This window comes from Aspergillus niger (assembly GCF_000002855.4).
Source record: "Aspergillus niger supercontig An05".
In the NCBI taxonomy this organism is placed as follows: Eukaryota; Fungi; Ascomycota; class Eurotiomycetes; order Eurotiales; family Aspergillaceae; genus Aspergillus; species Aspergillus niger.
The window spans coordinates 137,849-164,906 of NT_166521.1; the positions used below are offsets into that span (position 1 = coordinate 137,849).

Consider the following 27,058-nt stretch of genomic DNA (forward strand, 5'->3'; position numbering starts at 1 on the left):
GATGGCGGCGATGCTGACGGCCGCATCCAAACAGCGGAAGAAGGCGCCGTGGATAATTAACTTGCCAAGGAAAACGTCCAGCGGCAACTTGGCCAGCTGCAGACCCAGAGGCGTTAAATTCTCTGCGTTCGTCAGGGCTTTCACCTCCTTCAGCGAGTCGATCGCCCGGCGGATGTTCTTGGACGACGGCGGATCGAGCGCCTCCAGCAGCGTCGGTTCTACTTCACCCAGTTTGCAGATCTTGACACGCAGCACAAGATCTTGGAGAGACAACCGGAGCATCTCAGGCGTCTGCTGTTCTGCGAGCTACAACTGGTCAGTATTGAATGCTGCAGCCATGGTTGCTACACATACTAGCTTATCGTGGCGATGCTTCGTAAACAGGTGGAAGCAGATACCATTCTGCACACGTCCGGCTCGTCCACGTCGTTGCTTCGCATTGGCGCGCGAAATAAATGTCTCGACGAGCCTAGATAGCTGACGGCGTTCATCGAACCTGGGCAAAGTTAGCTACTTTATTACTCAGCCAGGTCCTCTCATTCTAACCTCATGCTCTTTTCTTTACCCGCATCAATCACCGCAGTGATATCCGGGATGGTGATACCTGTCTCTGCGATATTGGTGGCAATCACAATCTTTCTCATACCTTCAGGAGGAACCACGAAAGCTTTCTCCTGATCTTCGCTGGCGATAGATGAGTGCAGCGCATGCACAATCCATCCCTGCTGGAAAGTCGGATCCGACAGGATCTCATCGTTTAGTCGGCGAATCTCCGCCTACCGGGCATGAAGATAAGGATGGCTTTGCTGTAGTGTGTCATGTCAGGCGACGAGGCGATCTGCACAACCAGCCGCTTGATCAGCTGGTAATCCAGGCGATATTCGTCAAAGTTTGCCACGGTCTCTTTGGTTTGCTTAGAATATCCATCAAGCGAAGCCATCAGGCCGCCGGCAGTGTCACCCTGTGCCGTCTCCAGCGCCAATTCATCCGTCTCCTCTTCGACCGTATTGGATTCATTCTCCAGCAACCGGTAGTTGGTCATTTCGATCGCATCCTCTAGGAACTTCATCTCCACAGGGAAAGTCCGACCGGGGATGTTCAGTACAGGAACACCGCCAAGATAAGTGGAGAAGCGCTGGGCCTCGAGTGTGGCCGACATGAGGATTAGCTTCAGGTCGGGCCTCTTTTGCATCAACCGCCTAAGAACGATGAGGAGGAAGTCGCTATCAATCGAACGTTCGTGGACCTCATCGAGAACGACATGGGTGATATCGCGGAAATCTTCAGGGCGCTCAAGCATTCGCACCACCACTCCGGTAGTCCTGCCAGGGTCAGCTGGTTCTCAAATTCACAGAGGCAAGAACATACGCGAACACAAGTCTCGTAGCTTGGCTGACTTTGCTTTCCAGTCGGACAGCAAAGCCAATGAGCGAGCGCGCCGTTCCCACATCGTTCTTATTCTCGCCTAGTTCTTCGCTCACTCTTCGGGCAAGGGAGATAGCGGAGATCCTGCGAGGCTCGGTCACGTAGATCTTGCACGGTCGGCCTTGCTTCATTTCATGCTCCAAGATAAACGAAGGTATCTGCGTACTTTTACCGCTTCCTGTTTCACTGCAGATGATAAGTGCACGATGTGTGTCAAGAGTATTGAGAATCTCGTCGCGGAAATTCCAGATGGGCAGGTTCATCCTTCCCTGAGCCATGTATTGGAATGAGGCCGTAGACGACTTTTCTGTCCAGATCCGAGTCAACTCCTCGTCAGGCTCAGAGCTGTCCTTTACGCTGGCTCCCCGTACCGGAGATTCCGGCTTGCTAGAAGTTCCGTTTCGCTTCCGGAAATTATGTGACAAGACAACATCATCTTCAAACGCCCCATGGTTGTCCTGAATAAGTTTCTTCAGATCCTTGACGGTCTGCTTGTCAGCTTCGTCTTCCTGCAACTTCTTCGCATTCGCAAACTCTGTCCAAAGCTCTCGCCACACCGCTGGAAGGCGCAGGTATGCTTTGCCTTCTTTGGAGTTCTGTGAGAATAGGATGAAAAGAGCAAGAGTCGAAACGAAGGATTCCGCTTGCTGGGAGTTTGGAGTTGCCACCGAGTCCATCGAGACGAATGTCGCGTAAGCGTTCGAGTTATGCGTGGTAGTGTCCCAGGCAAAAGGGAAGGGAACCTCCTGAGGTTTGGACCATCTTACTTCAAGAGCTTGTCTATTCGAATGCGACGAAGCAGACATATCCTTGAACGTGATCTTGCAACCCGTATCCCTGCCCAGATGACTTAGTCGCCGTTCATCTCCAGCTCCTCTGCGAGACATACCTTGCTTTGCATGTTTCTTCTAGCACTCGTCGGGGGCTAAGTCCAGTCCATTTCCCGAAATCGCGCATCTTAACAGAAGCCTTTTGTAACTCTTCTGTTATCACACCGAGCTCCAGGACAGGCTCCTCATCTTGGAACATGTCCCCTAACAAATCCGTAGCCTCTTCATTGTCAAGCGGCTGTGCGCCGTTCTCCGGTGTCACTTTCGTTTCCTCCGATTGCTCTGCATCTTCAGCTTCTTCTGAAACAGGCTTCTCTTCGGGCTGTGAGCGCCGGACAAAAGCCGCCTCTTTGCGCAGATCGTCGAGTTTCTCTCTCCACTTGTATTCGGCCTCATGCTGGTCAAACAGCACATCATTTTCAATGCTGGTAATTTTGCGTTGCAACCTCGCAATCTGAGGGTCTTGCTCGGCTTCAGCAGGCTTACGGCCTCCCTTCTTGCCCTTCTTGGGTTGGTCGAACAGCTCCGGTCGCAGGCCATACAGACGAGTCTGCAAGTCCAGATACTTTGGGATGAGTGTGTCAGGGTCAAGGGAGCTGTCCGAGTCGTAGGGACTCGACTGAAGGGTAGGGCTCGGCTCCTTTACAGGGCTTTTGGGCTTTTTCACTTTGCTATTATCTGGGCCCAGATTCGGGGTGGAGGATTGTGATGGCTCACGATCTGATGTCAGTCAGGTTAGCCATCCAATCCTTACGGGATACCAGGCATCTAAGATTACCATTTATCCAAGAGATATGTCTATCCAACTCATTGCGCTGCTGCGCATTTGTCTGCATGTAAGAAGGCAACTCCTTGGGGGTGCAATGCAAGGCGAGCCAGTCTAGGGCCTCATCCAGGTTGCAAACCACCTCCCTATTGGATGTGGCAAAATTACCAGAAAAGTAGAGAAGCATATGCTTCAGAGCCTCGTTTACTTTCTCCTCCGGGAAGCCGAGTTTAAGCAGGGTTTCCTTCAATGTCCAGAGTCTCATATATAGTTCCTCCTCCGAGACAGTTTTCTTCTGGCCTCCCGAATCCCGTCCAGGTAGCGGGCTGAGCTCTCGCTCCTCCGTTTCGACCAGGTGCATGATATTCTGCAGAACCTCAGTGGGGAACCACTCCAGCAGGTTTATAGAGACAGCTTGTTGCCGGAATACTCTGCGTTCGGTCTCCAATTTGGTGACTTGCCGGGCGGCATCATTTCTGCACTTGGAAGCATATTTCTCAACCAAGAGCTGAAGTTCAGCTTCCTCCAAGTGTTTCTCGAGTTCCTCGGGAGTATAGTTCTGTAATGAGGGGGCTTCGTTTTTGGAGTCTACTGCAGGTTGCTTTCCCTCGACGGGCGTTGGACGATCGCTTTCGGATACGGACACGGACTTTGAGTCTGCTGTGGAGACTGGGGTTGAGGATTCAGTAGGCTTGGGTTTAGATGGCACGGAAACCGTGGCAAATCCTCGAGCGGGATTGGAGGCGGGCTTCTTCTTTTTCCTGTTGTTAGGTGGCATGGTGGTGAGATCGAAGGAGGGGAAGGCGGGCTGCAAGGTTTCCCGCCGGGGCGGACAAGGAGAAGTCTCTAACGATGGAAAGTGAGAAAGACGATGTCTATGATCATTAGTGAAATCTTCAGGGAAAGAGTGAGCAAAACGGCAAGAGTTGAGTTAAGTTGATGATGGAAGAAATTGGCGAGATACTTCGTCATGGAGGAGAGACTGGCGGGTCCTCCAAAGACAAGACTCCCAGCAAGAAGGCAAGGCGGCGGAGCTTCCCCCACAACGCCGCAAAACTTTTATGACAACATCCGCGGCCCCATTCGTGCCCATTGCTCCTCACGCCGGGCATGCTTCAGGCCACCTAGACTATCATGGACGATTTTCCATGGGATCAGGTGGAATCAGGGGACCTGGGGAGTCTGCAGGTCGTTCTCTTCTCCAGTTCGACTGCTCGCAGAACTCGCGCTCTCCAGGACCTCCGTGACAGAATCGGTGCGTGAAGAATCTCTGCCTGTCCAAAGCCCCTCTCTCTCTGTGCTGCCTCTCACTTTCCAATGTGATACTCTCGTGCTCTTGTGCTCACCATCTATCCACCAAACAGGATCTAGCTTACAACCTCAAACCTACCAGCCTATAATTGGCCTTCTCTTTAAGACTTACCCTCGCTACGTCGATCGTCCCTCGCGGCAGGCCGTTCAGCAATGTCTCCGCTCGCTTCTCAAGGCACCCGTCCCGACCGACGACCTGAAATACCTCACCCAGAAATTGCAGGTTGAGGCTGCTAAACCTGGCCTGGCGCCTGGTCCAGCCCTTGTATTGTTGGAATGGTGCTCGGTGGTGCTTCAGATCCTGGGAGGAGACTCCGAGACCCCTCTTTCTGCCGTTCTGGATACCATTGCGGTCGATGCAAAGGCCCTGGAAATCTGTCTGGCCTCCAACCCGAGACCAGCAGTGAAGGCTTCTGCCCTCCGGGTTACGAGACGTGCTCTACGCGCTGCATTTTCCTCCACTGCTTGGGGTGAGGATGCTGTTCGTGAATCCGTCCGCCGGTTGACCAGCGACTCGGCTACTGGCCAGAAGAACGCACCTTTCCTGGGCGTCATCTCCGGCGTCTGCGCGCGTCTTCCCGCCAAAAAGCCAATCTTGGAAGGGGAGAAGAAGGCAATCCTTTCATTCTACGTCAAGGAATTGGCTGGCGCGAGATCCGCGCCTCCGGCTCACATCGCCGATGCATTGGGCGACTTTTTCGTCTCTTTCCTTAGTTACGATGACCTCACTACCGAGTTGATCCGACCCTTCGAAAAGGCCATGTTGCGCTCTCCCGAGGTCGTGTTCAATGGTTTGTTGCCTTCGCTGTGCGCTTCTTTGCCGGAGGAGATCGATATGTCCGAGCTTTTGCATTCGCGGCTGTTGAAGCACCTGTTGTCAAGCATGAAGTCGAACAATCCAGCCATTAGACAGGGTGCCGTTCGCTCATTCGAGTCCCTGCTCGCAAAATCCAAGGATCAGGCCTTGCTCACGAAGATCACGAGCGAAGTCGTCGGTCCTCTGAAGACCCAGAAGATCACCAATCCGGAACAGCGTGCTGTGTACGCTCAAGCCGTCGCTGCGATATTGCCTTCGGCCGATCTTTCGAAGGACGTGGTACAAGGCTTTGTTCCTGTTTTCTCCAGGGAATCCAACGAGGCCGCTCTGGAACAGGAAATCAAATCATTCTGCAAGCACCTGGCTTTCCTTGTCCAGACTCAGGTGAAGGTCAGCGACGACGTCATCAACGCCATTGTGAAAGGATCTTCCGATAAGCGTGTTCCGTTCAAAAAGCTCTGGCAGCTCAATGTCGGAGAGATCATGTGGCAAGCCGAACCTGCGACGCTGGCAAGCACTGACGTCGAGCCGCTTGTGAACAAATTTCTCAGCAAGATGAAAGAGCTGTACAATGAGGTTGTCGCCAACCCTCTTCCCTCTGCTCAGGGTGGCTCTCTGTCAACTGCCTATGTGTACCTGGCCCTTCTGGATCGCTCTTCCTCACTGCAGAGCTTCGACAAGTCTGCATGGGAGGAAACCGTAGCTCAGTCAATGGTGTTCAGCCCGAAGCCGTCTTTCCTCCTGAATCCTAAGGCCTACTCAAAGTTGGTCACCCAAACCGAAATTCAGTGGGCCGTGCGCGCACTTGCTGCGGTCACTACCGGTTCGAAGTTCGAAAAGGCTGAGGATGCAGCCAAGACCGCGTGGGCCCAGGCATTCATCTATAATATCGCCGCCCCTGGTCTTCACACCAGTTTCCGGGATGGAGCTGCTCGGACGTTGTCAGAGATTCATTTGAAGGATGTGGCAGGTATGGGCCGGACGGTTACAAGTGCTCTGTGGTCCTGGATACTTTCCTTTAGAACTGGCGAGAAAGAATCTGCCTCGGTCTCTGCAGGACCAGAAAGCGAAAGGTTTCTCCATCTCGTTGTAAAGGCTCTGTGCCCTCCTGCTTCTAGTGTGCAGGAAGTAGACCACGTCACAGCTTCTCTGAAAGACCAACTCGTTGAGCTGCTGATCCTGTGTCGTCCCGAGCTTATTCCCAACGCATCCTGGATTTCGTCTTGCTTAAGGACCGGCATTGACCCCGGTAACCTTGTGCGCGAATTTCCCGAAAAGTGCATGGAGCAGCTGACTCGTCTGCATGAGGTATGTCGTGTGCCTATACTTCTCAAACGCAACTCAGAAAGTCCAGAACTAATACTTTCTCAGGACCCTATTCAGTCGAAGATCCCCCAAATCGATGCCGCAATCTGGAGTGCTGCGGGTGAGTTGGCATTCGTAGCACCTGATGCTATGGTTCCCCGACTGGTTGGCCAGATCCAAGACGACCTAGATACTTCGCGGCTGTCCCAATTCACGGCAACCGATGTCGCTATCGCCCGTACACCAGAGGGAACCATGTTCGTCGACGTGCTCAGCACGAAGTCGAAGCAGTCGAACTTTGATAAGAACACTAAAGACTACGACATCCTGAAGTGGGAGGAGGAACTACGGTCACAGTTGGCTGATAAGAAGGGCCAGAAGCAGAAGAAGCTTACTGCGGAAGAGCAGTCCAAGGTCAAGGCCCAACTTGCCAAGGAGTCCAAGATCCGCGAGGAAGTCCTCCAGGTGATCAAGAAGATCGAAAGGGGATGTGGAATCATCCAGGGTCTCGCGGACGGGCCTGCCATCGACGCGGACGGCTGGATCAACCCTGCCGTGAGCTCCTTGCTCTCTTTGACCGAAGCCGGTGCGGGCCTGTACGCTGGTGATGTTGTATCCAAAGCGTACGTCAAGTGTGCTGAGAAGTTGTCCTCACGTCTCGGGCCGTTGCGGCCTTTCGTGGGTATTGCAACGCTTCGAGCCATTGGCAAGAGCTATCTGCCTCCGCAAATGGAAGCAGAGGCACTTGGACGTATGTTATTTTGATGTTCTGGCTATGTGGGAAGCTTACACTAACTGATCGGCAGAGCTCGTGACGAGAATCCTCTATCGCTTGCGTTTTGCTTCCGAGCAACGTCCTTTCGAGAGCACATCTCTGGCCTACGTTCTACCCTTGATCTTCTTGGTACTCAGCAAGAACGGAGTCGATGAACAAAAAGGGGACGAAGAGGGCGAGCAAGTCCTCCTTGCCTTGGAAGTCTTGTCCTTCCATTCGGGCTCTTGTGAGTTACCCAACAATTGAAGGAATGTGTCTCAAGGCTAATACATGGTTAATTAGTTGCCGACGAACGTCTTCCTCGTGTTGAAGTCCTGAAGATCTTGCTTGCATCGATGCAGAAGTACACTCAACACTACAAGCTTATCAAGGATACCCTGTTCGATGTTTGCAGGTGCATCTCCCCCAATATCACCAAGGATGAGCTGGACGTTCTTCTCAAGGGCACAATTGTTACGGATGTGTCTGTACGTACCTCGGTGTTGCAGGTCATTGAAGCTGAGATTGACCTGACGGACCTCGACTTCTCTGAACACATCTGGCTAGAATGCCATGACCACGTGGAGGAGAATGCTGAGATTGCCGAGAACATTTGGGAAGAAAACGCCCTGGAAGTCGACGAGTCCTCTTATGCGAAGATCATCCCCTACCTCTCCTCAAAAGATGCACAGCTTCGTGGTGCTGGCGCTCGCGCGTTGGCTCATGCCGTTGAGGTGAACCCTTCGATGTTTGACCAGATCATTTCCGAATTGCAGTCCAAATACACGATTGAGATTCAGCCTAAGGTGCCCGAGAAAGATAGCTACGGTATGCCCAAGAAGATGGATGTCACGGACCATTGGGAGCTACGCAGCGGTATCGCCCTCACTTTTGGAGCTATGACAAATCTTTTTGAAGGCGAGCAGATCGTCTCCTTCCTCCGGTTCTTGATTGAAAGAGGTCCTCTTATCGACAAGAGTCCCGCCGTCCGCGCACAGATGGCCGAGAGTGGCAGATCTGTCATTGCTGCCCGTGGGCAACAGAAGGTCGAGGAATTGATGAAGCTCTTGGAGACAACTTTGGAGACCTCCGACAAAGGAAGTGAGACCTCTGATCTTCTGAACGAGGCTGTTGTTGTCTTGTATGGATCCTTGGCCCAGCATCTCAAAGCGGACGATCCGCGTCTGCAGACAGTCATCAAGAGACTACTGGATACTCTCCCTACTCCTTCGGAAAGTGTGCAGTCTGCCGTTTCGGGATGTCTGCCGCCTCTGATCCGCCTCTCGCGCCCTCAGAGTGGTGAGTACGTCCAAGAAATGCTGGATCAGCTGCTGCAGTCCAAGAAATATGCTACACAGCGTGGCGCGGCTTATGGACTTGCTGGTATCGTCAGTGGTAGGGGTGTGGTCACCCTACGAGAGTTCCAAGTCATGTCCCATCTGCGTGATGCCACTGAGAACAAGAAGGAACCCCATCAGAGACAAGGTGCACTGTTGGCATATGAGCTGTTTGCCGCCATCTTGGGACGGACCTTCGAGCCATATGTTATCCAGATTGTTCCCCAGCTTCTGGCCGGTTTCGGTGATGTCAACCCTGACGTCCGTGCTGCCTGCCTTGATGCAGCAAAGGCTTGCTTCTCGAATCTCAGCTCGTATGGTGTCAAGCAAATCCTTCCCACCCTTCTCGATGGTCTTGATGACACACAATGGCGCAGTCAGAAGGGAGCCTGTGATCTCCTGGGAGCGATGGCCTACCTTGATCCCCAGCAACTCGCCGCAAGCCTTCCGGACATCATCCCTCCGCTCACTGTGGTCCTCAATGATACCCACAAAGAAGTGCGCAATGCTGCAAACCGCAGTCTTCAGCGATTCGGTGAAGTCATCAGCAACCCTGAAGTCAAGAGCTTGGTCAATGTACTTCTGAAGGCGCTCAGCGACCCCACCAAGTACACCGATGAGGCCCTGGATGCCCTCATCAAGGTGTCCTTCGTCCACTATCTGGATGCGCCGTCCTTGGCTCTTGTTGTTCGCATTCTTGAGCGTGGTCTTGGCGACAGGTCGAACACGAAACGTAAATCTGCCCAGATCATTGGCAGCTTGGCTCACCTTACAGAGCGCAAGGACCTCACATCCCATCTGCCAATCATTGTTTCCGGCTTGCAACTGGCTATTGTCGACCCTGTGCCGACTACTCGTGCGACCGCTTCCAAGGCTCTCGGTTCCCTTATCGAAAAGCTTGGAGAGGACGCTCTTCCAGACCTCATTCCCAACCTTATGTCTACGCTCAAGTCGGATACCGGAGCCGGCGACAGACTGGGATCTGCTCAAGCTCTTTCGGAGGTTCTGGCAGGTCTGGGTACAACCAGACTCGAGGAGACGCTGCCTACTATCTTACAGAATGTGTCCAGTTCCAAGGCCTCTGTTCGCGAAGGTTTCATGACGCTCTTTATCTTCCTTCCCGCCTGCTTCGGAAACAGTTTCGCCGCCTATCTCAGCAAAATCATTCCCCCTATCCTTGCCGGTTTGGCTGACGACGTCGAATCTATTCGTGAGACCTCTCTCAAGGCGGGTCGCTTGCTTGTCAAGAACTTCTCCTCCAAGGCCATTGATCTCCTTCTGCCAGAGCTTGAGCGCGGTCTTGCGGATGACAATTACCGCATCAGATTGAGCTCCGTCGAGCTGGTTGGCGATCTTCTTTTCAGTCTCACCGGTATCACAGCCAAGACTGATGCAGAGGAGGAAGAGGAAGAAGCGGCTCAGGCTGGGCAGTCGCTGCTGGAGGTTCTTGGAGAGGAGAGAAGGGACAAGGTCTTGTCGGCACTGTTCATCTGCCGCTGCGATACTTCGGGTATGGTCAAGACCGCTGCTATGGCTGTCTGGAAGTCACTTGTTGCTTCTCCTAAGACGCTTAAGGATATGGTTCCGACTCTGTCTCAACTCATTATTCGCCGTCTCGGTTCCTCCAACATGGAGCATAAGGTCATTGCTAGCAACGCGCTTGGAGACCTTATCAAGAAGGCTGGCGAGTCGGTTCTCTCTGCTCTGCTTCCCTCTCTCGAGGAAGGTCTCCAGACTTCGCCCGACGTGGATGTCAAGCAAGGTATCTGCATTGCTTTGAGAGAACTCATTACTTCCGCCTCCGCCGAGGCCCTTGAGGATTACGAGAAGGTTCTTATCTCGACTGTTCGGGTGGCCCTCGTTGACAATGACGAGGATGTCCGCGAGGCTGCAGCCGAGGCTTTCGACGCCCTGCAACAGATCTTGGGCAAGAAGGCAGTGGACCAGGTCCTGCCTCATCTCTTGCTTCTTCTGAGAAACAACGAGGATGCAGAGCAGGCGTTGTCGGCACTGTTGACTCTCCTCACGGAGCAGACCCGCGCGAACATCATCCTCCCCAACCTTATCCCGACACTCCTCACGTCTCCCATTTCCACCTTCAACGCTAAGGCTCTTGCTTCCCTGGCCGAAGTCGCCGGCTCTGCCATGACCCGCAAACTGCCTACAATCCTCAACTCTTTGGTGGACGAGATTGTGTCTACTAAGGACGAGGCTCACCGCGAAGAACTTGGCAGTGCCTTTGACACGATCCTGGTTTCGGTGGATGAGTACGATGGCTTGAATGTCATGATGAACGTCATGATAACTCTGATGAAGCACGATGACCATCATCGTCGTGCTACCGCGGCTATTCATCTCAACAATTTCTTCTCAAATGCGGAGATCGACTACTCCAGGTACCACCAGGATCTAATCCGTGTCCTGCTCATCTCCTTCGATGACAGAGACAAGGATGTCATCAAGGCCGCGTGGACGGCTCTCAGTGGACTCACGAAGCATCTGCGCAAAGAAGAAATGGAAGTCCTTACCATTTCCACTCGCCAGACCTTGCGGAGTGTTGGAGTTCCGGGTGCCAACCTTCCTGGCTTCAGCTTGCCCAAGGGTATCACAGCCATTCTGCCTATCTTCTTGCAAGGTCTTCTGAACGGCAGCGTCGAGCAGCGTACGCAGGCAGCTCTCGCCATCGGCGACATCATCGATCGCACTGGCGCAGACTCTCTGAAGCTGTTCGTGACCCAGATCACTGGTCCCCTCATTCGTGTTGTGTCCGAGCGATCGGTGGATATTAAATGTAAGCTGCTTTCTATAATTTCACTTAAAATTATATTATACTAATCGACTACACTAGGCGCTATCTTCTTGACCCTCAACAAGCTTCTGGAGAAGATACCCCTCGCTGTCAAGCCGTTCTTGCCACAGCTGCAACGAACCTTCGCGCGTGGTTTGGCTGATGCATCCAGCGAGACTCTGCGTAACAGGGCCGCCAAGGGTCTTGGTATCCTGATCACCCTGACACCCCGTGTTGACCCTCTCATTGCGGAGCTTATCACGGGTACCAAGACGGAAGATGTCGGTGTGAGAAACGCAATGATGAAGGCACTTCAAGAGGTGGTGGGCAAGGCCGGCGCTAACATGAGCGAGGCGTCGAAGAACGCCATTCTCGCTCTTATTGACGACGATGCCAGTGACCAAACGGATGCTGTCGCTATTACAAACGCGAAGTTGCTTGGTGCACTGGTGAAGGTCCTCCCGGCCGCCACTGCTGGCCCGCTGATCAAGAACCGGGTCCTCACGGCCACACCTTCTCACGCATCGATTCTGGGTCTCAACGCCCTGCTGGTTGAGTCTCCGTCGTCCTTGACGGAGCACTTCTCCGCGGAGACTCAGGCTCTGATCTGCCAGGGTGTCACGAACAAGGATGTAAGTACTTATGTTTGGGTTCTTTTTCGAGAAGTGATGCTAATCCTAAGTAGCCCTTTATTTCCGACAACAGCGTCCTCGCTGCCGGAAAGTACCTTCTGATCGAGGATGAACACCGCAACTTCGAAGACAACAAGGCCATTTTCGAGGCCTTGGCGCCTTGCATTCAGCCCGGTACGCCGTCTGATACGCGGCGGTTGTCTCTGGTGGTGATGCGCACGGTCAGCCGGCTTCACCCCGAGTTGGCTCGGCCTCATCTGGCCCTCTTGGCGCCACCTATCTTCGCCAGCGTTCGCGACGTGGTCATTCCTGTCAAGCTGGCGGCTGAGGCAGCATTCCTGGCGATCTTCTCTGTGGAGGAGTCCGAAGGCGCAGTGTTCGAGAAGTACATGAACGGACCCGGAGCTGCGCTGCCACCGGGACCCAAGCGGAGCATGTCGGACTACTTCAAGCGTGTCGCGCTCCGTCTTGCCGCCCAGGCCCGCGAGCGCAAGGAAGCGGAAGGTGGACAAGGAGGGCTGGGATTGTCCAATGATGAGGTAGAGGATGAAAGGGAATTGTGGAGCATTGGAAAGGTTGATCTCGGGGATGGGTCGTTTGGGGATGAGTAAGTGGTGTCGAGGTGGGCTAGACACTGAGATGATTTAGATCTACTAGCTCTCTTATCTGCTACTATCTATACCCTTCTGTTGATGTGGGTGAAAGAGTTGGGGTGATATTGTGTGTCCAACTTCCAACGATGAAAAGAAAAGCATGTTGATACATTTTATGAGATGAGCAATGCATTTGTTTTGAGTTTCCGCAGATTTTCCATGGTCGGATTTGATGTCAGCCTCAGTCATCCATACGTAACTGATACAACACAAGTACAACAGTTTGAGATCACGTGGAACAGCCTGAATGGCGCATCTGCCCGAATTGGTCCACCGCCGAGCGACGGATAGAAGATTGAGTCGTGCGCTGAGAAGTTGAACCTTCAGGAAAAAGTAACAATGTAGATAGTAAATCCAGTCCAGATCACGTTCCAAACAACCCAGCATCTGTAGCATTGCTCCAGCCAAATGCTGTAATGCGCCGTTGCGGCTCCCGGCGGTGTTCCCCGGATCGGGACAAGCGTCTGGGGCACGAACCCTAACAGAGGGTTTTGCTGGTCTCGCTTAGCAGACACAACCGCTTAGCTAATCAGCCGCCGTATCTCAAACTCCTCGCCCTGGGAATTCTACCCGTCGACGAGTGCAACGAACATCATCCGCCAACGACCGTCGATACGCCGACATCAAGATGTGAGTCCATCTTCAGCTCTTGATTTTTGCTGCATCAAGGGGGGGAAATACTGTTCGTCGCTGGACTGTATATCCTCCCCCTCTTCCCCCGTTCAGACGCCCCGGATTCGCCTCCAGATGGCACTTTTTCGTGTCATACGCAGCAGCAACCCCCCGATCGGTTTGGACTTCATGCTGACCGACTGCTTTTTTTTTGCACCACACAGGGTCAACCTTCGCACCCAGAAGCGCCTCGCCGCCTCCGTGGTGGGCTGCGGCAAGCGCAAGATTTGGCTCGACCCCAATGAGATGAATGAGATCTCCAACGCCAACTCCCGCCAGACCATCCGCAAGCTCGTCAGCGATGGCCTCATCATCCGCAAGCCCGTCACCATGCACTCCCGCTCCCGTGCCCGTGAGCTCGCCGCCGCCCGCCGCATCGGCAGACACCGTGGTCTGGGTAAGCGCAAGGGTACCAAGGAGGCTCGTATGCCCAGGTATGCTCGTTGTCCAACCCCTTTGAGTGCCATTGCAAGGATTTTCTCGGTCGCCCACGACTATCAGCGAGATGCCATATGCGAAGGAAAATGATAAAATGGATGAGTGCTGATGGATATCGGATTAAAGCCAGATCCTCTGGATGCGCCGCATGCGTATTCTCCGTCGCCTGCTCGTCCGCTACCGTGCCTCCGGCAAGATCGACAAGCACCTGTACCACGAGCTCTACCACCTGAGCAAGGGTAACACCTTCAAGCACAAGCGTTCCCTCATCGAGCACGTAAGTTTCGCCGCCATTTGCTTTTTTGATGAAATCGCTATACTCTCGAGACTACGAAACGGAACGAGTGTATACGGTCTTCTGTTGGGAAGATGAGGAAATAGGGGCTAACATGATCTCTTTCCATACTACAGATCCAGAAGGCCAAGGCTGAGCGTCACCGTGAGCGCGTCCTCAAGGAGGAGATGGATGCTAAGCGTGCCAAGAACAAGGCTCTCCGTGAGAGACGTCTGGAGCGCAAGGAGGCCAAGCAGAACGCCCTCATTGCTGAGGCTCAGGAGTAATTTTCCTCAGCTAAGGAACTTGGGCGGTGCGGAGGTTGAAACGGGGGAGGGAATCGATCAGCCCACGGACTCTGATCGACCACTCCGTGTTCGTTGCAGGTCTGGCTCGGTGGCTCGATTCATCCGGGACGGGGTTGTTTGGATCGTATCGGGAGCCTGGAACAGGGTTGGGGATCAAGGATATGCACCATCATCACCATCATCGTCATCCCCGTCTCTTCCTCTTCACGGGGAAGAGCATGTGAAAGGACCACGCAAAAAAAAGGAAAAAGACCTAACTGTTAAAGCAAAACAATGGCATGGCGCTTTGTGTGATACGAAATTTCCAATTTTTTTTTACTATTTCTTCATCCTTTCGCCAACTCTTTCCTTCCTGGACCGTGAAAATCGCCTTTGAACTGCTATTCGATATTAAAATCCAGCCAACTCCCGCCCGGATATATCTGTCCCTCTGCTGCTTTCTGCCCAAGCACACGCTGCTTTTTCTTTCCTCTTTTTCCTCTGCACTGAACATGTAATGTCGTAACGCACATCCTGAATATCATTCCGAGGGTTAACACAATAGTCGGTTCCTTGTAATGGTCTAGAATATTACTTGTTGTAGTTTAGGTTGCATACATAAACTATTGCAAATGCAGCCAAAACCCCCCCCCTCTCCTTCGTATTACGTCAAACCAAGCCCATCCCTCACATTCAGCCTGGGAATGGATAAAGTAAATCATCCCCACTTTCTTCAATTTCATAAATGGACTAATACCTTCCCCCCTCTATCTATGGGTTGTAGAAAAATGTTCTTGTCAATTTTCATCATTTAAATTACCTCTTTTCACTGGAAATCCTCAAATTCCAGCCTTCAATTTTGTTTTCTTCTATTTCGTCTCTTCTAACATCTCAGCTGTCGGACTAGGTCTGTGTGTGGAACAGCCTCCACCGCACTACTACTAGTAGCTTAGCCTTGAGTTTTCCGTCGGGGTTATTTCCAGACGGGAAAGTTGTATGTGAGTCTAGATGTCAAGTTGAATAACTAAAGTCTGATGTTGATGGTGTAAACGTATATGTATGTATACTTCATTTATACATTCCCTTGTTTAGAAGTAGGGCTGCTTCTCTATTACTACTACTAGTAGGGATGATTTCTTAACGACGCGGTTGCGGTGGGGAATCGCGGGGGTAGATTGAGTACTAGTCGAATGAGAATATATATCCACTGCCATCATCATACTCCCTTTATTTCAGTTCGTAAAACCGAACGTTGAAGGGGGCTAAAGAATGCTGCGAAGAAAATAAAATTGAAAGGCAGTTTCGATTTTTATTTGATAATTGGAACTTGAGCTAGGTACCGGCCGAATCAGATGCTACAAGGGTTGAATCTATATGTTTAACTTATGATGATTGGTATGGCGTTCAGCATATGTATCTACATTTCATAAAGTTTTGGTCTACTTAGTACTACATATAGTATTACTAGAAGATGGATATATGACTAGGCTGTATCACATTCGAAATAGGAATTTTGGAAATTGTATTCGCACACGACAATTGCACATGTAATTATCGTACACATACAAATACAGCCGTGGGAGCATGGCACACCCTTACTACTTACCCTTCGCTACCCACCACCTGCGTGCCATGCCTGATAATCACCAGAACCAATCATAAGTAAATTACATATACATCTATCTTGAAGTAAAATCCGCTCCATCTCTCTGCATTCCCTGCTCAACGAACCAAACGGGAACTCCATATGCTTGATCGAAGAGGATAGCGTGGACTCATGTCGCGTATCTCGTGTGCTTCTCCGTGTCCTACACTCTGTGTGCGGACAGCAAAAAGCTCTATCTTCTCTCTCCTCAGCCGTAAGTTAGACGTGCCCCACCGGTATGACGGTAGAACTACGCCTGTGCATAGCGTGGGGTGGACATTCCAGATCAAAGGGGTCACTGCGCGTGCTTAGTCTGGCCATGGGCTCGCATGCTTCTAGCTCAGCCACGGTGAACGGGTAGCTGAGTCGCTGCAGGCTACTTCCCGCACTGCTCCGCCCCGGGAGGTGGACCGTACTGCCTAAGCTGCGATCACTATGCATGGAGTACCAGGCAGCTGACGCGGGTCGCTGCGACATGTATGATTGTCGCATGACGACAGTGTGACTTGGAGCGGCATCAGCGAACGGGTTGCGGAGCGTCCCCGCGGTGCTGGGAACGCCACTACCACGCGACACATACTTGATCTCCGCAGAGTCTAGGAAAGGGTTTGTATCGGAGAGGATGTTCGGTCCGGAAGGGGTCCGACGCGCTTGGTAGCTCTTGGCCGGAATTGATACCGGGAACATAGCGCGAAGAGGGCTGGAGGGGGTAGAGGAGTTGTCGGTGAAAGATGACCCGCACGACTGATATACTTGATGTGAGCCTGCTGAGGAAGTAGCCGGACTGCGGTCATCTTGCAGGTGTTCTTCACTCGTCCCAGTGGCCAACTCGTCACGGGGTTTGCGCCGCTTGTGACGCATCACGAAATAACCTATTGCAAGCGCAAGAGCAACAAAAGCTACACCTCCTAGAACGCCTCCCAAGATTGCGCGCAGTGAGGAGTGAGAGTCACCATGATTCGACTGATCTATGTAGCCATGCGACGAGCTATTGGCTGAAGTGACAGCGCTAGTTACTGCTGAGTGTGGAATAAACGAAGTAGAAGAGCTGTGAGGGTACTGTGTCGTTGACATCGTTGACGTTATGGGGCTTAGTACATCAGTGGAGGATTCTGATGTCGACATGGGCGTTTGGTAACTTGATATTGAACTTGTCCGTGAGGACACAGGCATATGCAAATGAGTGCCATCCTCCGTGTGTGTTTGTATGAGATTGTAGTCGCTGGGATTTGCCAGGATAGAGGATGCAGTTGTCGCCGGGACGAGCACTGAGTCACCAGCCGATGGTTGTGACGACTTTGTAGCCGTGGCATCTGTAAGAGCTTCTGCAGCTGCAGCTGTTGAATGCCATCTGTTGGACGGGGAGGGCTCGATTGACAATGAGCTCTCGGTCGAGGACACGGGGACCGGATTTGTGAATGAGGGAGAGGAAGCGGCTGAGGTGAAGGAAGAACTGGTGATTACTGGTGCAGAAGACACTATTATGTTGGAGTGTCGAGGAACCTTAGTTGCACATCTCGAACTCTGATGGAGAACCGCAGAGCTCGACCTGGACATGTCGCCAAGCCCGCAGGCCGGAGGACGCAAAAAGTACTTTGCTGGATCAAGAAGGGGAAGAAGAGAAGAACGTGGCCTGCATGAAGAACCAGGTATGATTGTAAAGTAACAAAAGAGGGAATCCCTGGATTTAAGGCCGCTGGCGCGTAAAAGAGCGGGGGGAGGCCGCGGGCAAAGGTAGTACTTGATATTGTAGTGAATGACCGGCTCACGAAGGTATGGAAAGAGTGAACAAACGGAAGCCGTGGGTACAGTCGAAGAAAGCAGATACACACATGCTAAGGCCGACTCATTGCTGATTCTCTCTACCGGGAGGAGACAGGCAGGCCATGACAGCAGATGTCAGAGGCAATAGCCTGGAGGTGGTGCACCTGTTTCAGGATAGGCTGGTGAGGCGGGAGGGCCAAAAACGCGTGAGATTTCGATCACACGTGAAGAAAGAAGAGAGATTCAGATATATTGAAGAAGCTATAAAAAAAGAAGGCTGTGAAGGAGCAGGGATGGGAACGAGAAGAGAAGAGGACCAGGGTCCCTGGAAACAAACAAAAAGCAGGCCATTGTGTTTGGCCAAGCGCCATGTACAGGTGGACCAACAAACCGGCTGTGACGACAGGAAGCAGGGGGGTGTGTGGAAGAAATTGCTGCCCTTGAGGAAGTGGATGAAACCGCAGTCATCCAAGACATCCAATCCGCGATGCAGAGGCAGCTCTAACGAAGGTGCTGGGCGGCATTAGTCGCTGGCCAGAGAGGGGGGTTTGGGCCCCTCGCCCCTAGCGTTGTGTTAACGGCCCTTGAGGGTGGTCAGGAACCACCAGACGTTGGAACGGTCTTATTGGATTATGGAAGGGGGTGGAGAGGGGGGATAAGCCTAGGGAACCAAAGTCAGTCACAACATGGCACATCGAATGGATTCATCTATCTGACGGAGCTGAACCGTGCTGAATAGTGGACGATGGGATAGATGGATAGATGGAAAAAGGGCGATGATGGAGATGATGGACTGATTGGGTCCATTGCCTGATTGGATTAATTAAGTAATGGTGAGGAAAATGTGATTGGCAGATATTCATTGGCTGTTGGCGCCAATCAAGTGGGGGCCCCGTGACTGAGTTACTCTTTTGGGACAACCCAGTCAGCCACCGCTAATCCACTTCCACATTAGTGCCATCATGTGCAGGCTGAGTCAGTATGAACTAGCCTGATTGGGACAGTCCCATCTTTCGGATGAAGAATTGATCAGTTGGTCCTTGTCCGAGAGACGATCAGACGTCGACAGCTATAGTGGCATCTACTGGGTGCAAATCCTCCTTAGACTCAATTCTCGGATTTCAAATCTCATGAAATCACCCACGAGGTGACCTAATCGATTTATATGTATGCATGATAATATCCCCGGATAAGGACGGAGTTGCACTTGCGCAATACTCGAGAAGAGGAGACAGAATTGCCACCGCGGGACTTGTGATCTCCATCTTCCCTTCCAGGGATCACGTCTACTACAGTCCCCTCCTTCACCCAGAATTGGGGGGGCATGTATTGGTCGAAACGCCATCAGGAAAGGGTGGATCGGAAGTCAATTGACATCACAGCCCATAGAGAGGGTTTCTGTTCTTTCGAAGAGCCCAAGAATGGGGGAGGGCGCTGGGCAGCCATGGTTATCCCCATACTTTTTCCTTCCCCCGCAATATTGGGCCCGGGGAAATCGCCAGGCACCTTCTCGGCGGGTAAAATAGAATTCAGAGGCAAAAATGTTTAGTGGATTTACGGATGGATGAAATGAATGGATACGTATTGGCGATAAGATGGGAAGGGAAGAAAGGGAACGAATTGAATGGGTCCAACTCCACTTGGAGGGGAGAATGATGGATTCCATGAAGCCCGGGAGTGTCGAAGGACTAACGAGAGGCTAAGGCAAACTGAAGGCGACTAACCATTTGACCATTCGACTCTTTCATTCACTGCTATCTTATTTCAATGCATGCACTTCCCCCCCTCTCTCTCTCCCTCTCCACTGCCATCCTCGCCTTTATCCAACATCCATCCAACAATTCCCACTGCCTCTTCTCCTCCATTCCTGGTTGCCACTATCGGTTAACAACAAAGTCCCATTCTTTCCGCTGACTGGTTCATCTGCTTTCCACTACTTGATTTCCGCCCTCTCATTTGTCTTTCCTCCTGTGTGCCTCGTGCTTCTCTTATTTTCCCCCCACTGCCGGTTAGCTTCACATCGCAAAGTGATGAACTAAAGTCACTCAGCCTCCGTCTAGTGCTGAGATCTCGCATCGCATCCACATCGCATCCCTATTAGTCTGTTGATTCGATTCCATTCGGCGCATAGAGTACTAGAGAAGACACAAACCATCACTGGTTCCCGTTCCGCCTTCCCGCACTTTAATTACGGGCATCATGTTTGGCTGGTGTAGTACCTTGGGTAAGCTTCGCCCTCCCGCTCGGTCGTCAATCGCCTTCCCCTTGCTTTCTTTAGTCTCGTCCCGTCTCTTGTGCGCTTCCTTCTGCTTTCTGTGAGTCGTGCGAAATTGGCGTGGGACCATCGGAAAGTGGTTAGAGTGGTGTTGGTGGTGGTGTGATGATGGAGAGTCCCGGTCGCTGACCCGGTCGCGCCTTGTCCCATCGTCTCCAGCTTCTAAGAGACAACTTGTGTGTCAGCATTTGATCCATGTTCAATTGCATTTATGGCCCCCAACCCTCCAGGCCTGCTGTCAGCCTGGCTGACTGACCTGAGCGCACTCACAGAGCCCACTTTCTAATACTGACACGCGATGCAGGCCTGCCCTCCGTGAGCTCAGAGCCGGAGAAAGAGCGCCGTCCTCCTCCCGCCCCCACGCTCCTTGACTTCCCCGTCTACCAGCTGCCGGAACTTTCGGATAAGGACCCGGAGGCTACTCTGTCGAGACTGAGTGAAGTGCTGGCGTCAATTCGACGACCACAGGATATCAACACGCAGAAATTCGAGGCGCTCAATCTGAGACTCGAAGAGAATGTGTCTGCAGCAGACATCGTTCGTCCGAGCGGGGCAAATACAGCTCCTCCGCTCCCTTGGGATAACTTGTCAGCTCGCTCATCCCCGGTAGATGAGGATGGCTGTCCTATCCTGATGGACAACGGCAATTCATATCCCTCCAGAGACCGATTCGAGGCGTTGCAGAACGAGCTCCTACTGGATAACGATGACGCTTTCAGAGAGGTGGGCAGACTGCCGCCCCGCGACGGGCGTCCAAGGGTGCGTGTGGCTCAAACGAGGAAATTCTGGACAGGCCTAGAACGGATGGCCCAATATTGGGATACCAGTTTGGACGAGTACTACGAGCGCCCGAAATCACCGCCCCCTCCGGCAGAGCAAGAAGAAGGCACAGACAAGATGCAGACGGATGGGGATGCCCAACCGCCAGCGGCCGAAGACAATTCGGAAACATCCATGGACGTCGACCCAGCGCCGCCTGCAGAAGCGACAAAAGACGGTTCACAGGCGCAGCCAGACACAAAGGAAGAAATGGTTACTATGTACAAGGGCCGCCGTCTTGGTGCCGGACACGAGATGCCAGAGGATGTGCGCGAGGAGACCGTTCGAGCCTTGGCCGAAATGGCTGCTTGGCCCTTTGGCTGCCAGGCAGCCCCTCCTATCTCTCCACCTCGGCTGGCTGTGAAGACCTTGCTCTTCCCTGTCCGACACACTTTCCAGGCCGCACGATCGCCAAAGGACCGTCAACTGGCGCGAAGCGGTATAATGGAAGGGCCTATCTTTGCAGCTCAGTGCCGACCCGAGACCTCGTGGCGCGGGCCACACGATGCCCCAGGCTCTGGCATGGGAGAAGTGTGTGATTTGCTTCGGGAGGTGGGTGCCATGCTCCTGACAGCTCAGGAACGGGCGAGACAAGGGGAAGCAGAGGTGAGACCAGGTGAAGGCAAGTGGTGGACAACAGTGCCCCGATGGGGCGGCGCTCCCAACGACTCCGTCAGTGACAATGAGAAGGAGACACATGGGGAGGACAAGCTGCCATCGGAGTCTGGATATGCTCGCAAACGCTCCAAGTACGAGCATCCGTTCCTCGCATCGCGTCGACCGAGTTCGGCGCGAAAAATGAGTAACAGCGACAGGTGGAAGATTATTCAGCCTGGGCCGGGTCTTTGGGATAAGCGGATGCGGTATATACAGATTGGAAAGCCGCTCGACAGTGCATTTGACGATGTAAGCGTCCTGCTCCAATGCATGCTTTGTTTAGGTTACATTTACAGAGACTAACTGAAACGGCAGATCTATCTATTGTCCTCTATCAATCATCATGTGTCGATCCTTCATCTGCGTGTACACCGAAGATATCTCGAAGTTATCACCAATGGGTCCAGCAACTTCCCGCCTGTAACCGACACGCCGGAGCAACCGTGGTATGTTCTACAGCTACGACGTACCCGGTGGTACGACCTCCTCAAGGGTGAAGACCGTGTGGAGGCGCTGAAGGGTATTTGGCGCATCTTCCACTATCTCCTTCGACAGCAGCCGGAGACTCAGTTTCTGAACTGAGGCTGGGTTGGTGTTCGTGTTTGACTCTTTTGTTTCATATACCACTTTTGTTCGCATTTGATATTAGACGACCGGAAGCAGCATCTACATTGCATGGCATGATCAGAGGGTATTATGACGGCTTGGATGTATTTGGCATTATGACATTCAGTTGGGCATTTACTTTGGTTTCTCATCGGCTGAATCGATGTTTCTGTCTTAGATTGACTAGACGTGTGAAAGACTGCTCCACAATAGAAATGCATGATGTTGCACAGGACCTGAGGGGAGGAAATGCGCTCTATTTTAGGCAAAGCAATGCATATTCTGTCGGTAACCGCGCCGTCAGTCTCTTGAAGCAGACAGCAGTATGAGTGAGATACCATTGTAACCTGACACCTTCTCACAATAACAGCGCCATACTCGAGATTCCAGAACAAAAAGAAATCAAATCCAAATCAGCTTGTCACTGACAGTCGTGATAATTTGACATGCATCTCACAGACTCTCCTCATCCCCACCCAGCTGTACCTATCTACCTATGACACGCACCTCCCTCCCTCCTTTCCTCGCAGTAGCAGTAGCAGTAGCACCACACTAACCAAGCAAGTAGATAGACAAGTGTAGCTGAGACGGAGAAAAGAATCCGATCATCTCCATCACCCCTACTTTTTAGTAAGTCCATTTCCAACGTAATCACTTTTTTGGGGGTGGGTGTTCTTCCCCAATCGCAAATCAAATCCATCGCATCTGACACGTACGTGCTAGTCAGTCACATACTCAATGTAGCTTAGCATCTTACTCATACGTACATAAGTCCGAATAGGCCCAGTGCATACCTACTTCCTAACGGAGTACTGTATGAAAGGGGGGGAAGGAAAGAAGAAAAAATATGTTGCTGATCGTGTACGTTTCTATTTCCACTCGGAATTGTACTTCCATGAAGTGTTGCTGAAGGCTTTAGTGCAGTGAGGCGAGATTTTACTAACTACTATACACTTACTATGTGATTGTAGGAGGGGGTTTATTGTCCTATGGATATGGATGGATCACGGTAGCGATGATCAGCGTCAGCAGACACAACAACAACAATAACAATAACAACAATTTGATTTCGATATACTTATCTGCGTATAAACCCCGTATTTGATATTATTTTCTAGTATTACTGTATAGGTAGTAGATAATAATATAGTATATGAGTAGTGAGTTAGTAAAGTATCCTCTCGGATCCTATTTCCCTTTCCTATTGCCGAAATGCTGCATCCATATCCATCACTGAGCATAAGTAAGTAGTGCTCAGGCCCCTACGATCAAATGACCCTTAGTAAACACTCGATCATAGTGATCGGGCGAACGTGATTGGTTTATCTGTCTTTGATTCTTTCGCATATATCGCAATAAATTACCGCCCTACACCATGAATAATGGGGAAGATTTTTTCATAGATGTGCATGTCGGTTAGATGTAGATGATATTTTGGGTTTTATGGTGGAAAGGTAATTCTAGATGGTGAATTGGATGAGTCGATTTCTCGTCTTTCTATCATGTTGTTGGGATCGCTTTGTTGGTGAGGTATGTGTGTGTGTCAGAGTATAGGGTGGGTGATTTGGATTATTGTGTCGATGTTATTCATTTAATGCCTATGTAGCTGTGTGTGAGTGAGTGTGTGCAAGTTCCACATATGTGGAAGTAGTCTAAGTCTACTGCGCAGTAAGTAAGAACATGACCATCCCCACAAAAGTAAACCATACCCCATACCAAACAACTACTTATTGACTTGACTAGTACCCATCCAGCAAACAATATACATCCACAATCCACAATTCTTAAACATAAATGGTCCGCACCCACTACCCCAGCAAAGCAAAAGCAGGCAAGAAGGCAACGACAGAACCTAAAACCTTAACCACTACTAATTGACATACATATGTACATCTAGACCGATTTCATTGAACATCCTTCAGCCCAGAAAGCATCACTTACAGTCCATATCGTCAAATCCTTCTACTTCATCTCAATCAACCAACCAGAATACTCCGCATAGTGAGGCTCGGATTTGAGCATTTCCTCTCTCGGTTAGAAAGGCTAGTCCAGGTCGGCAGGGGGGAGGGGGTTATATTAGTCGTGTATTATTGTTGTGTGTGGTGTGTGTGTGTATGTATGTAATTGAGTATGCAAAAATTGGTGTGTATTTGTTACTGGTGTTGATGTTGTTGATTTGATTAGAATTAGACTTACGGGGATTGCTGGGTGATGGGGAATTCGGATTCTTTCTCCGAGATAACTTCTTTTCTATCACCATTTTCTATTTGTGTAGCGGTGGATTTGTAGTTAAGTTTGTGTGATGTGGTATGTCTTTATCATGCTCTATTCAGGTTGTTTCTTAAGGTATGAATTGTATACACTTACGAGGTAGTTAATGGGTAAGTAAGCATTCAATGCATCAAGGTAGCATTGCATGGATTCACATCCCAGACATACCAAAAAAACAAACTAGTTGAAAGTGTGCGTGGCCAGACACACACACACACACACACACACCCACACGGATGGGTACCGTTTAGCCCTTAGCTTCAATCCCGAGCGAGCAACCAAGTAACTATCCAAAGGATTCCAGGTCGTCTCCCAAGCTGAATCTCGTCTAGCCTAAACACATGGTTGCTGATCAGGGGGGGAAGGGGGGAAGCGGATACGACACACAGGGCAAGAGCGTACTTTTGAGTCTGACACCTACCACCTACCCAAGTTAAGTAAATGGTAGTAAGTAGTAACTTAGTGTGCAAGGCGGGAGAAATACGAAGGAGTCTTTTACCAATGAGAATGGAGAAAAAGGGTACTTTGAAGTGACTGTCACCTTCCCACTTCTTCCTAGTAGGCAGGAACTAACTAAATATCTAGTTAGTTAACCTGGGGGCTGTTTTGCCCAGCCCCTGAATTTTATTTTAATCTCCAGGCAGACCCGACGGACATGGCATGGGCCATGATGGCTACCCAACTAATGTATCTATATTAATCCTTTCTGCCTTCGTGCGGGACTAAGCCGGGGTGGGTGGTAGTTGGGACTGAGGTCCCGTCAGGTCTTACTCACGCACTCATTATTCGAGTCACTTAGTCTAATCATGTACGGAGTATGCATGGGTAGCAGTCTAGCTGTGTTTACGTGGTGTAGACTAGGTCCTTCCCGTCGCCTAGCTCATACCGTTTAGCCATTGCTCTTCCCTGGCTGGTATCGAGTCACATAGCGGGATCTAGAGACTCGGATCGTCCTGTTGCCCGAGGGTCGCGCTTTGTCCAGATGCTGATCCTCGCAACTTGACATCTCCGCCCATGCGTCGTGGCTATTGGTCCCCCATCCTGGGCACGGTGGGCTTTGGAGATGCCATGGCTTGCTTTATCCCGTTTGCTTCCCAAGGCAGACTTCCTTTTCTAGCCCGTTGCTGCCATCAAAGGAATCAGGGGGGAAAGAGACGGAAAAAGAAAAAGAAAAAGAAAAAGAAAGAAAGATGTAACTGCCACTTACTAGTGAGCCATGGGTAGGGTCGTTCCTCCAAAGTGTCACATGCCCAGTCTTTGCGATCGCAATCAGGAGCGACGGCAATAATGATAATCGGGACGGCCATTGCGGGACTGCAACGATGCCAGTGCATATGATATGAGTCTTCATCATTGATCATTGTCCTCAACAATCGCATGTATATGCGCATGTACGTCAGAACGGACTACTCCGTTCACATACATAGAATGTAGGTACGATCTTCTCCACTCCCTTCCTTGTTAGCAACTGCGTGCCGTGCCGGACTTGCTCGGCGCGACGCGCTGTAATCGCAAAAAAGGAGGTTGTGGAGGTTCCAGACCGGTGGGAATGTGATGAGTCCAGTGGCGGCTAGGGTGGGAAAAAGTAAAAAAGCAGGCTGGGAAAAACGAAAACCGCGCGCGCTTCGGTTGACTTGCATTGGTAGGCTCTCGTCGCGTGCTAATCCTAGCACCGGGTTGACACCTGTAGCGATCGACTCTGTTGCGCCCATGTCAGGCGAAGCCATGTCCACGGAGAAAGGTTGGTGACAGGTGCTTGATGGCGTTGCAAAGGTGAGAAACCCATCCAATGGGTTCGGGCGTTTCTCCGGCAGGTTTCCAGATTGCGACGGGGGCATCCCCCGCAAAAGAGCTGCTGCTGTCATACCTTCTCGACACCCGTCTGTGGAAACATGTCAAACAGCTTCCCGAACGCGGCCCGTCCAAGCAGCAGTAATGGCCTTTCGTATTACTCGTGAGGCTGACTGGAGGATAGTCACCGAATAGGCTGGGCGAAACCGTCCTACCGTTTACACACAGACCATGATTGACACTATTGGTGCCCGAATGGTGAATGGTCACTTGCCCAGGTGTCTGTGCTGTGTGCATGTGTTAGGGATTGGCAGTCTAGTCGATATGGAGTAGCCTGTCCCAACCGAATCCCTGTGTAGCGTGTGTGGTGTAGTCTGGAGGTGGCGGGAAATCAAGGAACTGAAGCAGCGCTGGTGGAGAGGACAGCTCTCCTCGCTTTGCCTCGAAAGGAGATTGCTCATCGCATTCTCTTTCAAGACAACCTCGCGAGCACGGCGGTGTCTTTGTTTTGGGTCTGGGATTAGAGCAAGTTAGCAGCACCTCCTGAGCAGGGAGTAGGAGCAGGACTACTTACCCACTAGTAATGAGCAGGTAAGCTCATCGGCAGAACCGGGCACGCCGGGAACTCTCCACTGGAGCAGCAGGGAAGAATAATCACTAAAGGGAAAATCAAAATACAAAATAAGAAAAAAAACCTGCACATCCCCTTTCGGTTAGCGCCATATGCAGGCATTCCCTCAGCAGATTTCTTACCTGCAGAAATGGATATCGTATGGATCACTACAGGAGATAGATACTAGCCAGTGTCTAACCAGGTAGTAGTAGAAGTTAAGAAATTGATAGTGGAATCTGACATTAGAAATATTTCATTCCTTCAAATATATCCGAATCATATTCGATGTCCCCACGATGCTTCATAGAACACTCTCAATTTGGCCTTG

At 51.4% G+C, this 27,058-nt stretch overlaps 8 protein-coding genes across 8 annotated transcripts; 4 read left to right on the plus strand and 4 right to left on the minus strand.

Annotated features, from left to right (window-relative positions):
- Positions 1-757: 757 nt before the first annotated feature.
- On the minus strand, positions 758-3,799 carry An05g00520 (uncharacterized protein; the record flags this gene model as incomplete). Its single annotated transcript, XM_059747853.1, has 4 exons — positions 758-1,322; positions 1,369-2,262; positions 2,315-2,975; positions 3,010-3,799. The coding sequence occupies 4 exons, from the start codon at positions 3,797-3,799 to the stop codon at positions 758-760; spliced, it is 2,910 nt and encodes a 969-aa protein (XP_059600740.1).
- A 686-nt stretch (positions 3,800-4,485) lies between these two features.
- Positions 4,486-12,576, plus strand: An05g00530 (uncharacterized protein; the record flags this gene model as incomplete). Its single annotated transcript, XM_059747854.1, has 7 exons — positions 4,486-4,555; positions 4,593-6,457; positions 6,521-7,205; positions 7,261-7,455; positions 7,512-11,336; positions 11,394-11,965; positions 12,019-12,576. The coding sequence occupies 7 exons, from the start codon at positions 4,486-4,488 to the stop codon at positions 12,574-12,576; spliced, it is 7,770 nt and encodes a 2,589-aa protein (XP_059600741.1).
- Positions 12,577-13,419: 843 nt separating this feature from the next.
- An05g00540 (60S ribosomal protein eL19) lies at positions 13,420-14,289 on the plus strand (the record flags this gene model as incomplete). The annotated part of the gene is made up of 3 exons (XM_001390592.3): positions 13,420-13,724; positions 13,855-14,005; positions 14,140-14,289. The coding sequence occupies 3 exons, from the start codon at positions 13,420-13,422 to the stop codon at positions 14,287-14,289; spliced, it is 606 nt and encodes a 201-aa protein (XP_001390629.3).
- Positions 14,290-16,153: 1,864 nt separating this feature from the next.
- An05g00550 (hypothetical protein) lies at positions 16,154-17,491 on the minus strand (the record flags this gene model as incomplete). Its single annotated transcript, XM_001390593.3, has 1 exon — positions 16,154-17,491. One exon carries the CDS (start codon positions 17,489-17,491, stop codon positions 16,154-16,156), a length of 1,338 nt encoding a protein of 445 aa, XP_001390630.3.
- Positions 17,492-17,820: 329 nt separating this feature from the next.
- An05g00560 (hypothetical protein) lies at positions 17,821-19,247 on the plus strand (the record flags this gene model as incomplete). Its single annotated transcript, XM_059747855.1, has 2 exons — positions 17,821-18,115; positions 18,976-19,247. The coding sequence occupies 2 exons, from the start codon at positions 17,821-17,823 to the stop codon at positions 19,245-19,247; spliced, it is 567 nt and encodes a 188-aa protein (XP_059600742.1).
- A 650-nt stretch (positions 19,248-19,897) lies between these two features.
- Positions 19,898-22,031, plus strand: An05g00570 (uncharacterized protein; the record flags this gene model as incomplete). The annotated part of the gene is made up of 3 exons (XM_001390595.1): positions 19,898-19,922; positions 20,278-21,698; positions 21,765-22,031. 3 exons carry the CDS (start codon positions 19,898-19,900, stop codon positions 22,029-22,031), a joined length of 1,713 nt encoding a protein of 570 aa, XP_001390632.1.
- Positions 22,032-23,907: 1,876 nt separating this feature from the next.
- An05g00580 (uncharacterized protein) lies at positions 23,908-25,633 on the minus strand (the record flags this gene model as incomplete). The annotated part of the gene is made up of 7 exons (XM_059747856.1): positions 23,908-23,922; positions 24,252-24,305; positions 24,423-24,506; positions 24,555-24,643; positions 24,748-24,895; positions 25,102-25,163; positions 25,534-25,633. The coding sequence occupies 7 exons, from the start codon at positions 25,631-25,633 to the stop codon at positions 23,908-23,910; spliced, it is 552 nt and encodes a 183-aa protein (XP_059600743.1).
- Positions 25,634-26,637: 1,004 nt separating this feature from the next.
- An05g00590 (uncharacterized protein) lies at positions 26,638-27,057 on the minus strand (the record flags this gene model as incomplete). Its single annotated transcript, XM_059747857.1, has 4 exons — positions 26,638-26,660; positions 26,692-26,774; positions 26,871-26,924; positions 27,026-27,057. Coding segments are annotated over 4 exons (192 nt in total), but the record flags the coding sequence as incomplete, so codon positions are not given.
- Between the last annotated feature and the right edge of the window lies 1 nt (position 27,058).